Raw genomic sequence first — 14,100 nt, forward strand, 5'->3', positions numbered from 1 at the left:
TGACGGGGGAAAGATTGTGTTGGGTCTCTCTCTCTCGCCCCCCGTTTGCTCTAATCCCGCCACTCGATCGATTTCAGTCGAGAGGACAAGTTTCCAACTCTGCAATGATTGCTGTCCGCAAACTGGAGACTAAAACAATCTGGGCATGTCAACTCTCATTACGGGAAATAAGTGGTAGCCGGGATTGATCAGAGATTGATACACTCCCCTAACAAGGGACCGAGGAAAGGTTCAGTGAGTGAGGGGGGGGGGGGGGGTTGAGGAGGGCGTTGTCTTTGCAATTTAATTCCCTTTCATTAGAGCCTCTGCTGAGGGTCAATTTGTATTTAACGCGAAGTTATTAGTGGAGGAATCAGCAAATGATTCTCCAATTATTGAAGCCAAAATAAATGTGCCCGCAGGCTCCTGCATTCTGGAGTTTGTTCACAATGGAAGCACCACGCCACTCTCTGCCTCCAGGGGAGGCGATGGTCGCTTTATTCACCCCCAGCCACCCCTCTCTCTCCAAATTAATGTTCCTGCAACTTTATTATTGCAGCCGCCCCAGTCTGCACCTTGGCGAGTCACACGCGAAACCCTGAGATTAGGAGCAGAACTGAGGAGGGGAGCAGCAGATGTAAATATTTGTTTGCAAGCCGGTTCAGAGGGCGGCCCTGCCTGCGCTTTGCTAACATTCTCCGCTGGCGGCTTTATCATTAAAGTCCATTGATCATCCTCGGCGCTCTCCGCTTTTGCAACTTCAACCAATGCATGGCCGATTATATCAATCGACGTTCATCGTTAAGTTTTAATAATTGGCCCAAACATTCACTATTTTGTCGCGCTCAATGAAATCTGTAAATAATTGGCCCCAAGTTGCCATTGGCTGGAATCATGGCCGCTGGCTGGAGTTGGGTCACTCGAGGCAGATCAGACGGTTGTTTTGAGGAGCTTAGAGTGAGGTTGACTAAAAGCTTTGGGCTGTCATCAACACAAAGCCCCCCCTTTAGATCGCACTAGGTGAAGATGTAGGTGAGATTATGGCTGCGATCTCTCGCTTTGAGAGGATGCTAGCCCTGGGTTTCAGATCTGCTGTAATTGTTCACGCTGAACAGCCTCACGCATACAGGCTGGCGGAGCCCGGTGCTGTCAAGCGTTATGCTTCACCCTCCAACAGCTGCCAGACTGGGACACATTCCCGTTTCCCAGGCCAGCCAGCCAGCCTAACAAACCATCCATTATGATGCGCTGCTAACTATTCAGGAAAAAGGAGAGGGGGAGAGAGATGGAGGGATAACCCAAACGATGTTGGCCAGCTATCAGGGGTAAACGTCCTGATTATTTTGTTGTTTTAAATCTCAATCTGAAACTTTCAAAGCAGCGGGGAGCAGTTGCAATTTTGGTCTAAAAACCAGACAAACTCTCGCCTCTTGAAGCAAGTGTAATCCCGCTGTCAATACAAAATTCCCTCCCCAAAATAACACGTTAAGACTTCGCCCAACTCGCTGCTGGGGTTGATAAATAGCCGGCTTCGCTGTAGGGCTGTCTTTATTTTATATATAAGCAATTCTCATTTCGCCAATTGTCGACGCGAATTTAACCCGGACTCGCGTCTAGCGCAGATAAATCAGTTGAGGCCACTTTCAAGTAGCCATTGCCTGTATCTGGACCCCCTCCATATGCCCCCCCCCCCTCGCCCCCACACACAAATTTGTAAAACCAGCCCAACCCAAATGGTTCCAATCGCAACCCGATCCGTCAATAATGATGAAATGTTATTCGAAACATTCTTCTGCTTAAATGGGTTTTTTTTTAACACACACGTATCTTAAAAGACAAAAGCCAAGCTACAAAATAAAGCACTACTTTACTCGATCTAAGTATTTATTTTGATTGAAAAGATTGCATGAAAATGGGAGAAGAAAATTCTGTTTGTACTGTACTAATAATGTTTATATACTTTCAACCCGGGCATCTGACAACGAACAATAAATACGCATAAATCACCCAGTCCTCGAAATGTACACTTCTTACTAGTCTGCTGCATGCCACGTTCAAATAGAAATCAGTGCAAAGTTTCCAAGTCCTTCTCCCCCACGACCTCCTCACATTATAGCCGAGGCCGTTCAATGTCTCTCCCAGCGGCTTTTCTTTTTCCAGTCAATTATTTCGCCCTCTTTCCCCCTTCCCCTCGCTTCCTTCCACCCTCACTCTGTTTTTCACCGGGGGTGCGGGGTTCCGGGCAGAGGGTTGGGCAGGGGGTTGAGGGCTGGCTGTCCTGCTGGCCCCAGGCCGTGGATGAGGACCCGCGGGACGAGGGGCCGCTGGAGTCCCGGGTGAGGCGGTGGAGTCCTGTACATGTACATCGCCGCTGTCGTGTCCATATTAGTCAGGAGGCTCGGGTGGTAGAAATACGGAGAGGGGAACATCCTCTGCAAAGCGGAATAATTCCCGGCTTCGGCCAGCAGCTCCAGTCCCACAGCGGTTTGCCTTTTCCACTTTGTCCTAGATTATTGCAGAAATTAGGCAAAAATAGATATATATTAGTTGGGGGTTGCTGGATGTGTGTGTGTGTGTGTGTGGAGTGGGGGGGGGGGGCAGGGGGTAAATCCGAGGTAAGGTGAAGGAGGTAATGTAAGAAGACAAGACGGGCGCCATAGCCCCCAGCAATGCAATTTATTTGGAGATTTCAACTGCATTTCTGACTTTGAGGATTGAGGCAGATCGATTGTTTAATAGAATTCTGGGTATTTCAAATGACCCTTAACTACAAATTAGGTGCAATATTGTGTATATATAACAAGGGACGGTGTTGGTGAATCACTAGCCGTCCTTAACCACAAATCTATTTTGAGCGGATTTGGCGCTCTAATGTATCAAAAGCCAAGTTAGTCGACGAGGAAATCAAATGTGTGCGCGGTTGGTGGAACCTCGCAATGGGAAGGACGAAAGATACAAAATTGGAAGGCGAAAGATACAAGGAGCCTGTCTCGGTGTCCAGTTGAGAAATTGCAGAGAAATTAACAGCAAAAGGAACAAAAAAAATGAAAGTGAATAAAAGGTTGAAAAAGTACCAAGCGCGTGAACCCGTGTGCTTTGGGTTTAGGGGGCTGCTGATGTTAATGTTTGCTGACAGATTTAGCATGGCTGGGAACTGTATGCAATGAGACAGAAAAACTGTGGCATCGATGGAAACTGGCCGCCCATTTGCGACTCCGGTTGTGCCAACTGCAAGATTTCACAGGCGATTTTAACAAATAGGGCGAAAGACCTTTGGAGTCTCCTTAAACCAAAACCTCAGTGTCTTTCGACGGGGGGGGGGGGGGGGGATAAATCACCGCCTTTTGTTTCTTCCCCAGCGGCCATCTCAAACATTGGACATTTAAAGTTTCATTTGAGAACGTTTCTGATTAAACTATATTTTTTTAAATATCGGTGCTAATACATCTCGAATAATCAGAGCCCATATTACCCCCCCCTCCCACCCCCCAAAAAAATAGTAAACTCGAGTCCAATTGCCTCCTCTGGTCTGTGGAAATATATCAAACGCGTCCAATGAGATCATTAAAAAAAATAAACGCCAATTTCTACATATTTAAGAGTGGAGGTGGACTGAATCGACGGTTGGGTTTAGATGGAGATTCTGGAAGTTTGAGGGAGGCGGGAATTGTGTGGGCCATTATTTGTTCACGGCCTCCTTGGATTCGAAGTGAGAACCGTTCCTCTCTCCCCCTTTGCAAAAAGAAAGCGGTTTCTTTAACACAGTTTCAGTGGGGTTTGGTTGTGTTAATAGTTAACGCTGCTGTGCCGGTGCACGCTTGATAGCTTGGGGGCGAAATTCCTGGTGTTTTTATTGTTTATTTTATTATATTTTGCAGCGAGATTGTTTCAATAATAATGATCTTTATTTAACACTGCAATGAAGTTACTGTGAAAATAAAGCACTGTGTGTGTGTGTGCATCTAACAAGTTTCTATCATGGGCTGAGTGGGATTGCTAGTGTTTCACCCTCTGTGCAGATTGCAAGGGCTGAGAGCGAGGAGCCAGGGAGGGCGTCTCACCTACCTCCTATTCTGGTACCAGGTTTTGACCTGGGTGTCTGTCAGATTCAGAGCGGCTGCCAAATCCATGCGATCCTGGACACTCAGGTACTTCTGGCGCTCGAAGCTGCGCTCCAGTTGATTGAGCTGGTGGTCGGAGAAGGCCGTCCTGGCCTTGCGGGGTTTCTTGGCGCGGACGGGGGGGCTTTCCCTGCTGCTGGTAATCTCGCGGTCGCCTTCCTCTTTGGTCCCTGGGACGGGATACAATGGCAGCCCGTGAACCCACATTCCCAGTGCGGCAGAACACAAATGTTAGTTTCAGGAAACAGACTGGTGAAGGAAAAAGTTCAATTTCCCCGGCACAATTTCTGCATGTCATTTGCATGTGCAAAAACAGCCTTCACTTCCCCCCTTCCCCCTCGTTCCAATTAAATACCATTTTCTCCAGTAATATTTGATACTGATTTAGACCTATCAATTATTCAGAAAATCCATGTGTTTTAAATGCAATTATACATGGATGTGTGTACAGTGCAATTATTATCTCAACCCACGGCCCTCAGTCACCTAATACGGGCTAAACTTGGGGCTGGTCTGTTGTGTGAAGAATCTTTCGATGATACATGCTTTCTGGTGACAGCGTTAAGATTTCCGGATACTATTTGTCAACTTTGAGTTTTTCCTGAAATGCTGAGAATCGATATGTCAATCCATCTCTATTTGTACCAGTTTTTTCCAGCGCCTCATGATCTCCCCTACAGCAAGAACAATAATCTCTCTAATTGATCCACTGGGGAGATTGGACAGAAAAATCGCCAGACCAGACTCTGCATCTGTCTCTCCCTCTCTCTCTATTATGCTAATAGTAATCACTGAATGAATTATAAGGGGTAAAAAAGACCAGTTTTCCTCCTGTACACACAAATTATAACAAACAAAAATGGCTGTTGGTGATAAAGTATCATTAGGGAGCGTTTGGCAAACGATCGTCTCCTAGTAAAGCAGATTAAGTATTTATTGTGTGTTTCCTTTTTAAAGAAAGACAGATCATGTTCTCAATCGCGTCTTTCCCTCTTCTCACTGGCTACATACAGCGCCCATTCGAAACTCTCAGCAGATTACATTTCGCGGAGAAAGAGGCGATTATAACCATTTCCCCAGATTCCTTCCCAGCTCCCCAGCCAAACAATTATGCCGCCCTAAAATTGATAACAACCCTCACCCTCTGCCCCCCCCCCCCCCCCCCCCCCCGCTATTCCTTGCCAGTCTCCCGCGTTCAATACTGCCGGTGGATGATTTCCCCTGCTTTCCATCCCGTCCTTACAACGGGATTAAAGCGGGAGGGGGGGGGGGGTAGCAAACACGATCACAGAACGTTTAGGAGTAAATCTTGCCCTGAGATTGAGCATGGCTCCCCGGATCCCGCAGATTTGCAATTGCTATCCAGTGGTAATAGTTTGGGAAAGATGTGGGACAGATATATATCACATACACACACACACAGTGCTGTCTATTCACTCCGATCAGTTCCAACAAGAATAAATAAAGGTGACGGCGAAGCCCCATCTAAGCAAATGTTACAATGTAAAATGAAAACCCTGAACGAAATCACTGAGCATCATTGGTCGCAGAAGAAACCTCTCCAGCTTGCCGGTCTTATTCCAACGAAAGTCTCCGATTTTGCTCAGGGTTATGCGGTTGAAACCCTGACCATTCTCCCCCCCCCCCCCCACTACCACCACACTCCCTCTCCCCCCCCCCCCCCCCCCCCCCACCCCCGCCCGCTCACACAGACCCTTTTACCAAACTGCGAGTTGAGAATGAGCAGGGAGGCAGCCAGCGATCCGGTTCCAGAGGAGAGGGAAGATGGGGAGGTGGGAGGGTGGGGGTGGGGGGGGGTAAGAAAGCAAGGCGGACTGACTGACCGTTACACTTGCCGCTGTCGCTCTGTGTGTCATCTCGTTTGTCCAGCTTCTCCCGGCTTTTCATCTCTTCGGGTTCCGGCTTTTGCCTGAAGGGTTCAGTCTCTGGTTTGGGGGGGTGGGGGGAGCTGGTGCTGTAAGGGGCGCAGGCTGCCAGCGGTTTGCTATCGCCCAAAATGTCTTTGATTAAAAAAGAGGAGGTGGTGCAAGTCCTGGGGCCAGAACTGCCCGCTGCCAGTTGCTGCGGTGGCTGCAAAGTTTGCTGCTGCGGTGGCTGGTGAAGGTTGTCCGCAGCGAGATGCGGTTCCTGGCGAAGCTCCATGGAGAGCGGCGAGAGGGGAGCTGTGCCCACAGTGTCTATCTCCGAGATCGGGGACGGAGTGGCCTGGCTTCTGAAGTCTGGAGTCCTGCCGCCGCCGCCGCCGTGGCGAAAATCGCCGTTGCCAAGCACCGGGCTGCCTGAAGTGTTGGACAGAATAGTATCTATTCCAAAACTGGAGCCGCTGGATCCTTCCATCGCGGCGGGCTACGATTTTGGGTTTTTTTTTGTTGTTGTTGGTGTGTCTTAACAGTGCGTCTTCATCGCTGCAAGGACTTTATCTGAGTTTCCGATAAGGCTGTTCAAAATCAGGAAGCGTTGGTAATGAGTGTGTGTCTCTGTGTGTGTGTGTGTTGTGTTGCACTAACCCTGTCTCGTCCCCCTTCCTCTGCCCTCTGAAACATCAGAGAATTGGGAGAGAGAAAAAAAAATGAAAATACAATCTAACACGTGCTGTAAACTTTGCACAGCTAAGGTTGCATTGATAATTTGCTGTTGTTTTTGTTTGGGGAGGGGGGGGGGGTTTAAAAAAATAACAGAGGAACTTTTTTTAAAAAGCAAAATAAAAATGAACACGTTAGGTGTTTGCAACAAAAACAAGCCGGGGGTAATCCACGATGCTGGCTCTAGTTAGTGAACTTTGTTGAAAGTTGGGCTGTAAGGAGATTGCAGTGGGGGTAACTTCAAGACACCACGCTCTTTTGCTAGTAACTGCCTTGTAATTCTGACAATTACTTCTCGCCCTGACGTCACTGCAGGGTGTCAGATATTTTTTTATGATTATAATCCAGCGCAGATTTTATTATCCTTCCACCCATTGGTTTGCCGGGGCCTGGCAGCCTGACGTTTCCAGCCGCGAAGCCAATAAGGCGGGCTGTATTTTATCTTGTCAATTTTAGAACGGGCGATCGAGTTGCTCTTTTCGCCAGCACCCCGACATTGGAAAAGCTTCCACACACACACACACACTCGCACACACAGAGGCAGCTTTAACTCCCATATGCACACGGGCAAGGTGTAACTGCTCAACAGACAGCCCATTGCACTGTTTATTCTTGAAATAGTCTTTTTCTTAAAAAAAAGAGAGGCTTAGGTAGAGGCTGAAATTCGCACGAACAATAGATTTCCTTCCCATCACGGGAACTATTCTCTCACTCTCTCTCTCTATACCCCCTCCTCCCTCCACACTCTCCTTCCGCCTCACCGTCAATATCCACTTTCAATCGTCCAATTTGAAACCTTGGGGAAGGACCATCTCCCACATGCAACGTCCCAGACCTTTCAAAACACAATCTATTTGCATTATCCTCTCTCTCACTCTTTCTCTCTACCCCCCTCCACCCCCCCCCCCCCCCCCCCCCCCTCCAGCCCCGGATAAAGACTTTAATCGTTGTTTATTTACCCGCATCAGAACCAATTAAACTAGTTTAAGGCCCCGATAACTGAGTCAATGTCGTTTTTTGCAAGCGTGGCTTGGCTGGGAAATTGCGCGTTTGCAAACAAAAAGCATTTTGCGTTTTTCTCTCTCTCGCCCCCCAACTCCCACCCCACACACACACACACAGTACCCCTGACTTGGAGCATGGAATGGTGGCTGGGAGGAGAATATTGCATTCTCGGGCACATTCTGCCGGGGAAGAATAGCAGCGATTGAACAGCTTCTCCCAGCCATCTCGCATCTTGGAAATCCTGCAAGATCCGAGATCACTTTCCGAGCTTTTGACTCTGGCGCCCAGGCCAATGTTAAGGTCAACCAGCGAAATGTAATACCCCGTGTGGCGGGGCGCGTAAACAATAAATAGTTACACAACTTGGCGCACTTGTTCTATAGTCTTGCTTACATTTTGTGTGTGTGTGTCCCAACCTCTGCTACTAGTGTATCCTTTTTCTCGCTCTCTGTTTAATGGTTGCGTTGTTTTTATAATCCTGTATCGCCTGTAATATTCTTTGGTGAAGTTAACTTCTTTTGTTTGAAGCACTACAACCCGACTCCGCCAAAGCGACTTGTGCCACCGTTTGTGCGAAATATTTGCAGATTTGCTGGGGGTGTGGGCCAGACTGAAATCACTCCAGTCGCGTCTCAGACTCTCAAACCTGTGTTAATTTCACAGTGGCCTGAAACCTGACTCTTATTCAATGTCAGAATAATGGGAAGCGCCAGTGACATGACTGGCGTATTACTCATGATTAAGTACAATGTCAGCCTAATTAGCAGGATAATTATAAGGTGCTAATGAATGATTCAAACTTTCAGAACTTCCATTTCACTTCAGGTTTCCCTGCTTGAGGACTTCTCCGACCGAAGCAATAGACATGTCTTTTATTGTCTTCCTCCAGATTTCCCCCTCCCTCGACCCTCTCTCTTCCTCTCCCAGTTTTACACTTGGCAATTTAAAAAATTCACAGAAACATACTCCTAGAATGCACAGACAATAAAACTAACCGCGCTGGTAATGTCTATTTGAAATGATATATGCTCAGCGTCTCTTAGAAAGTAACAGGGGATAGTAAATACGGCGCATGTAATGCTAAACAATTCTGCTTGTTGGAGATGTATAGTTATTTGTGACTGTGTGTGTGTGTGACTACAGCTAAGATCTAAACGCACGCAAAGTCGAAATGCTATTTAACTGAAGAGAAGTTCAATAGCTCTCTGGCGTGCATTTTTTTTTAAAGGCGAGACATACAAATATGCAAATCAAAATCTATTCTTAAAAAAAGATTAAATGCACACTTTTTTCTGCCTGTTTTTCGACTAGGACGAGGAGCGTACCTCAATCAGTTCTCCATGTCTCCCTTTTTCTAGATAGTTGCATCATGCGAGAAATCTATCCAACACTACTTACTCTCTCATGTGCCTTTGTAACTCCCGTGCTCTGGATATCCGCCACAATCACCCCCCCCCCCCCCCCCCCCCATATTTATTTGAAAGATACCCAGGCCGACTCCCCAGGTCAAGTTGATTACTGCTGTCTGAATGTCTGTGGTGATGTAACACTTACCTGTAGAGTTCTACAACCTTCTTGCTTCAAATGCATTCGATCCAAATATAAGGCGCGAATATTTAATATGATGAAACAGTTCTGTCTGTGCAACACCTTATTGCAGCCTTGGGTACAAATGTGTCGGTTTCACCAGGTGCTCTCAAAGCCGCGTCTGACGATTGTTTTCCTTGAACCATTGCATTTCTGATATGAACAAATAGCAAACTGTAGGCGGATACGGATAAATCGAAGAGTTTTTACACCGCAACTATTCAAAGGCATGAAGTGTGTGTGTGTGTGGGGGGGGGGGGGGGGGGGATCAATGTTTAAAATGTCCCCATAAATAATTAATACAAATGTTTGTATTTTTGCATCTGAGAGGCAGGGGAAACCGAGCGGCGCCCGGAGGGGCTGATTTGTCTGCTTGCTGGACCGGCCGAAGCTCCAAAACTCAACCGTCTGGGCCAAACTCGCCGAGTGAAGGTGGAGACACAAACTTCACAATAGCCTCTCCATGATCCATTCCACGCCGTACTTTTAACACGCATTGTTATTTCTTCTGGTTTGAACCGAGCGATGCTCAAATTAACAATTGGATATAGATGTTTGGGTTCGAGTGCCGGAAGAAGATGTCAAACTAATGAGAACGTTGACAGGACATGCCCGAAGCAGTAGATTTACAAACTTCAGTTAGCATCGGGTTTGGGCGGTGGAAGAACCCGAAGCTTGCGTTAGAAATCAATAAATACAAAGACGCCACAATTTCCGAACTGTGTACATATTGTCGGAGGTGAAATAATTTATATAACTGTGCATAGAGACCGCATACATCTGTAATTTGATCCTATAGATCCTATGTATCTATAATTTATATACCGTGTATAGAAACCCTACATATCTGCAATTTAATCCTATGAATCCTATATATCTGTAACTTGTATACCTGAGCGTATAGATCTTATATATCTGTAATTAGATCCTACATATCTATATTTTTATACGCGCGTATATAGACCTTCCATACCTGTAAATTAATCCCATAGATCCTATATATCTGTATCAGATCTTATATATCTATAATTTGTATACCCGTGTATATAGACCCGGCATATCTATAGTTTAATCATATAGATCCTATATATCTATACTTTGTATACCTGTGCATATAGATCATATTTACCTATAATTATCCTATAGATCCTACATATCTATATCGTGTACACCTGTGCTTAGAGATCTCATTTAGCTGTAATTATCGTATAGATTCTATATATCTATAATGTGCATATGTGTCTATAGATCCTATTTGTCTGTAATTATCCCATAGATCCTATATATACAAGGTGTATACCTGTGCATAGAGATCCAATGTATCTGAGCGAAGCGATAGTCTGTGTGTGAAACACGTTGTGGACAAATAGCCACTCAAACCAGGACGACAAAACTACAATTGGTATTAAGCACTGGATTTGCCAAAACAACATTTCCTCAAGGCTAGGCTTTCGACTGGGCATCTGCGCACATTATAGACTCTAAAAGATATAAATATACAAACATTCAACATATTTATGCGTCAGAAATGCTGGTCACCTCCAGCTTGCTGCGGAAACCAAGACTTGAAATTGACACATGCGTTCCTTTTCATTCGGGGTTCACGGAGATAAGGAAATAAGAGTTAATATTACAGAAATACAAAATAAAATGTTTGTTGCTTTAAGTTCCAAAGTGTTTAAAGTGGAATCCACAAATAAAACAACGACATTAAAAGTATACCAGCTCTCATGTAGCTCGACTCGAATTCTAATGACCGACAGTTTCTCTATTGTCCTGTTACATTAAGACAATATCTAATTTGTAGCAGGTCACAGGGTTTAAAAGAGCCCTTCAGAGGGTGCTTAAACACCGCACCTGTTGTGTGCCGAGTAACACTAAACCCTTGGAAAAAAATTCGTTCAGTTGATTTCCTACTTTCACTTCCTCCAATGCGACAATATTATGGTCTGATAGCGGAGGTCAAAGCGTTTCTGAAATTCACAGAGCAGGTTGCACTCTGACACTTTCAACTCGTGCGAAGATTCGCAAAGGGCGTTATAATCTTCGCCGATATTGCGCCGTTTGTAAAGACGGAAACATATTAATTAGCAGCGTATTCCAAATAATGGCTGGTATTTGAATTCTTATTGGCGAGTTTGACATAATATGACAGTGTGTGTGTAAGAGAGAGAGAGAGTTTCACTTTAATACAGAAATCGGTTCAGGACACACATACACACACACACACGATGGACATGTCAATCCTTATCTTCAGCATTCAGCATCAACAATCCGAGCTCACGTTGCGCCTGTGTTGCGAACATCGCACCGGTTTATCCCTCTGTAATCCCAACACAATTTACTCCTTAATAGTATCCTGCAGGAATGCAAACTCACAGCCGCGTGGACATTTCCTGGAGGTAAACGTGTTTTCTTAGGCCTTGTCGGAGGTGGGGGTGGGTGCCATGTGCCTTTTAGGAGGCTGAAGCCCCCCCCCCCCCCCCCCCCCACCACCTTCCCCACCCTCCCTTCCTTCTTCCAAAAGATGCTCCGGTGTGATGAGAATGCCATTTCTCCAGTGACTGCTGGATGGCGCCAACTGATGCAGTTGTGCCTGATGAAGGCAGGGTCTCCCGCGCTCTGCTCAAACGTCCTGGTCCAAACCCAGGCGCTCATTTTGCCCGTTTCACCCTAAGCGATCGCCACTTTCTAAACTCAAGACCGTGAAGGGATCTGGCGGGGAAAGTAGCCGAACTAGATTCGGAGGGGAGGTGACACGTTTGCACTTCCCTCAATAACTGAATGGATTTGTGTGCTGAAAGTTTGTCACATCTGTTAACTCTGTTTAGACTAAGGCGCAACTCAAACGTCAACTTATTAAAAGCTTAACCCCGTCGCTAAGATGCTCAATGTCAAATTAAGTGTTCTCTAAACATTGATCCTTGCGCAAGCCATCTTCTGAACGTTTGAATCTTACATTTCATTGTTAAGCATTAAAATTGCGCAATTTGAAATAGCCAATTCGGATTCTGTGGAGATCATACGATGGTGGAATTACAGTCTAATTCAGCTCAAATCGTGTACAGGAGAAAAAACAGAATGGAATGGGCAGGGATATATTTGTGTTCAATTTGCTAAGCGCTAATAATCTAATTATTATTAATTGTATGCTTTGGGAATATTACATTTTTCAAAGCTAAATGTTGCTAACCCGATAATGAATTTGGGAGAGAGCAAAGAAAAACACTCCCGGCTGGGCTGGGTCTCAATGAAGACGCGATTTGTTCTGGACAAGTTAACTGGCTACTGTATAGTCCTTGCCGGGTACAGTACCGAGGGACCCTGGCGACCAGCTACAAACTATCCGAATACTTTAGAAGTAAAATGAGGCCCATTCAATGATCGACACAACCAGGCGATCAAAGGTGTTCCCTTTCACCCAGTCCCCTTATTCCCCAGTAATTTATATATAGATAGATATATATTTTTAAAAAGTTAATATGACCCCACATTCGAACAGAACAGGCATCGAGGCGCCACTTAACGCAATGTCAAGTCCATTTTGGGAAATAAATTTGCAATTCCGTATACTACGGCAAACCAATCAATGGCAGTAATCTATACCCAATTTATTTTCTATTAAACATATTTCACTGCTTTGTCCTACAGCTTGCAGGAAAATCAAAGAAATCACAGGACGTGTCAGTCAAGCTTGGGAAACTAATTTAACATGTTAATTAACATTCATTTAATGGAATCGACTCTTTGAGCTTCCATCGATTTCTTTTTTTTCAGGTTTAGTATAGTTGCTGGGACAAATTGAATGCTACCAGTTTAAGGTATCATGTTATTAGCCCAGGCCAATGGTCGATGAAGTGTTAGTAAATTAGAGGTTTGCAGCATATTGATTCTTTCCAACGTTTGTTCTGAGTCTGTCACTCCGGTGTTATTCACAAGAGGAAGGCAGGCCGCTTCCCAACACAACCACAATCAACTCTTATTACTTGTTAATATCTTCCAACGTAATGTCAAACCACCAGACGCGCGCGCCTTTTATTTTTGTTCTTATATACGTGTGTTGCTATTTGAGAAAAGTCGAGCTGATCCGGCAGTTCGAGTGACTGAGGGAGGAGATAATGAGTAAACATGATGAGGAAAAGGAAGGATGGAGCCAAGCACAGAGTCGACCCGGGGTGGGGGGTGGGGGGGGGGGGGTACTGAATCGTGGACCAGATGCATTCGACCCAGCGCGTTGATTGCTACTGGCCCGTGTTCACCCTCACTGTACGCGGCCCGATACCTTAAAACATCAGGGGCTTTAGAGGACACTGCATTTGCCAAAAGTGGTTTGTCTTTAAAAAAAAATATGCAGCAGTCGCTATTAATCCCAGGCAGATGATTCTCCTGGAGCACTAAAATAGCGGCTGTATTGAAACATATTCATTTTTAAAACCAATTGTGTGAAATGTAATTTCAGCGATTAGCGATCCTATTTTTCTTTTGTCAAATCTTTAAGATTCAGTCCGAGTACATGATCGGAAATGCTCAAAGTGCAGAAAGCACATTGATTTCAGCTTGTTCTGTCCACAGACAGGCCCCTGATAAGGTTGTTATAACAGTTGGTGAGGTCTATACAATCACTTAATTACCAGACCTGTCAGTCAGGGCGGACGTTACTGGCCGCATTTATGGCTGCAAGGAACATTCCACTACTGGGCTCCCGTCTTGATTGATCTGTGCTGATGGCATTGCAAAATAATTACAGTGAATTTTCTGATGTGTGATTTTATACCAAGTTCATGCTGCAGAAAGGTAATCGGAAG

At 45.5% G+C, this 14,100-nt stretch overlaps 1 protein-coding gene across 1 annotated transcript; it reads right to left on the reverse strand.

The window, feature by feature from the left end:
* Nucleotides 1–1,841: 1,841 nt before the first annotated feature.
* barhl2 (BarH-like homeobox 2) lies at nucleotides 1,842–7,018 on the reverse strand. The gene is made up of 3 exons (XM_038793800.1): nucleotides 5,945–7,018; nucleotides 4,045–4,270; nucleotides 1,842–2,484 (listed from the first exon to the last, which is right to left on the reverse strand). Exons 1-3 carry the CDS (start codon nucleotides 6,456–6,458, stop codon nucleotides 2,199–2,201), a joined length of 1,026 nt encoding a protein of 341 aa, XP_038649728.1. The 5' UTR covers nucleotides 6,459–7,018; the 3' UTR covers nucleotides 1,842–2,198.
* Between the last annotated feature and the right edge of the window lie 7,082 nt (nucleotides 7,019–14,100).

Source organism: Scyliorhinus canicula, chromosome 4 (genome assembly GCF_902713615.1).
Source record: "Scyliorhinus canicula chromosome 4, sScyCan1.1, whole genome shotgun sequence".
Taxonomy (NCBI): domain Eukaryota; kingdom Metazoa; phylum Chordata; class Chondrichthyes; order Carcharhiniformes; family Scyliorhinidae; genus Scyliorhinus; species Scyliorhinus canicula.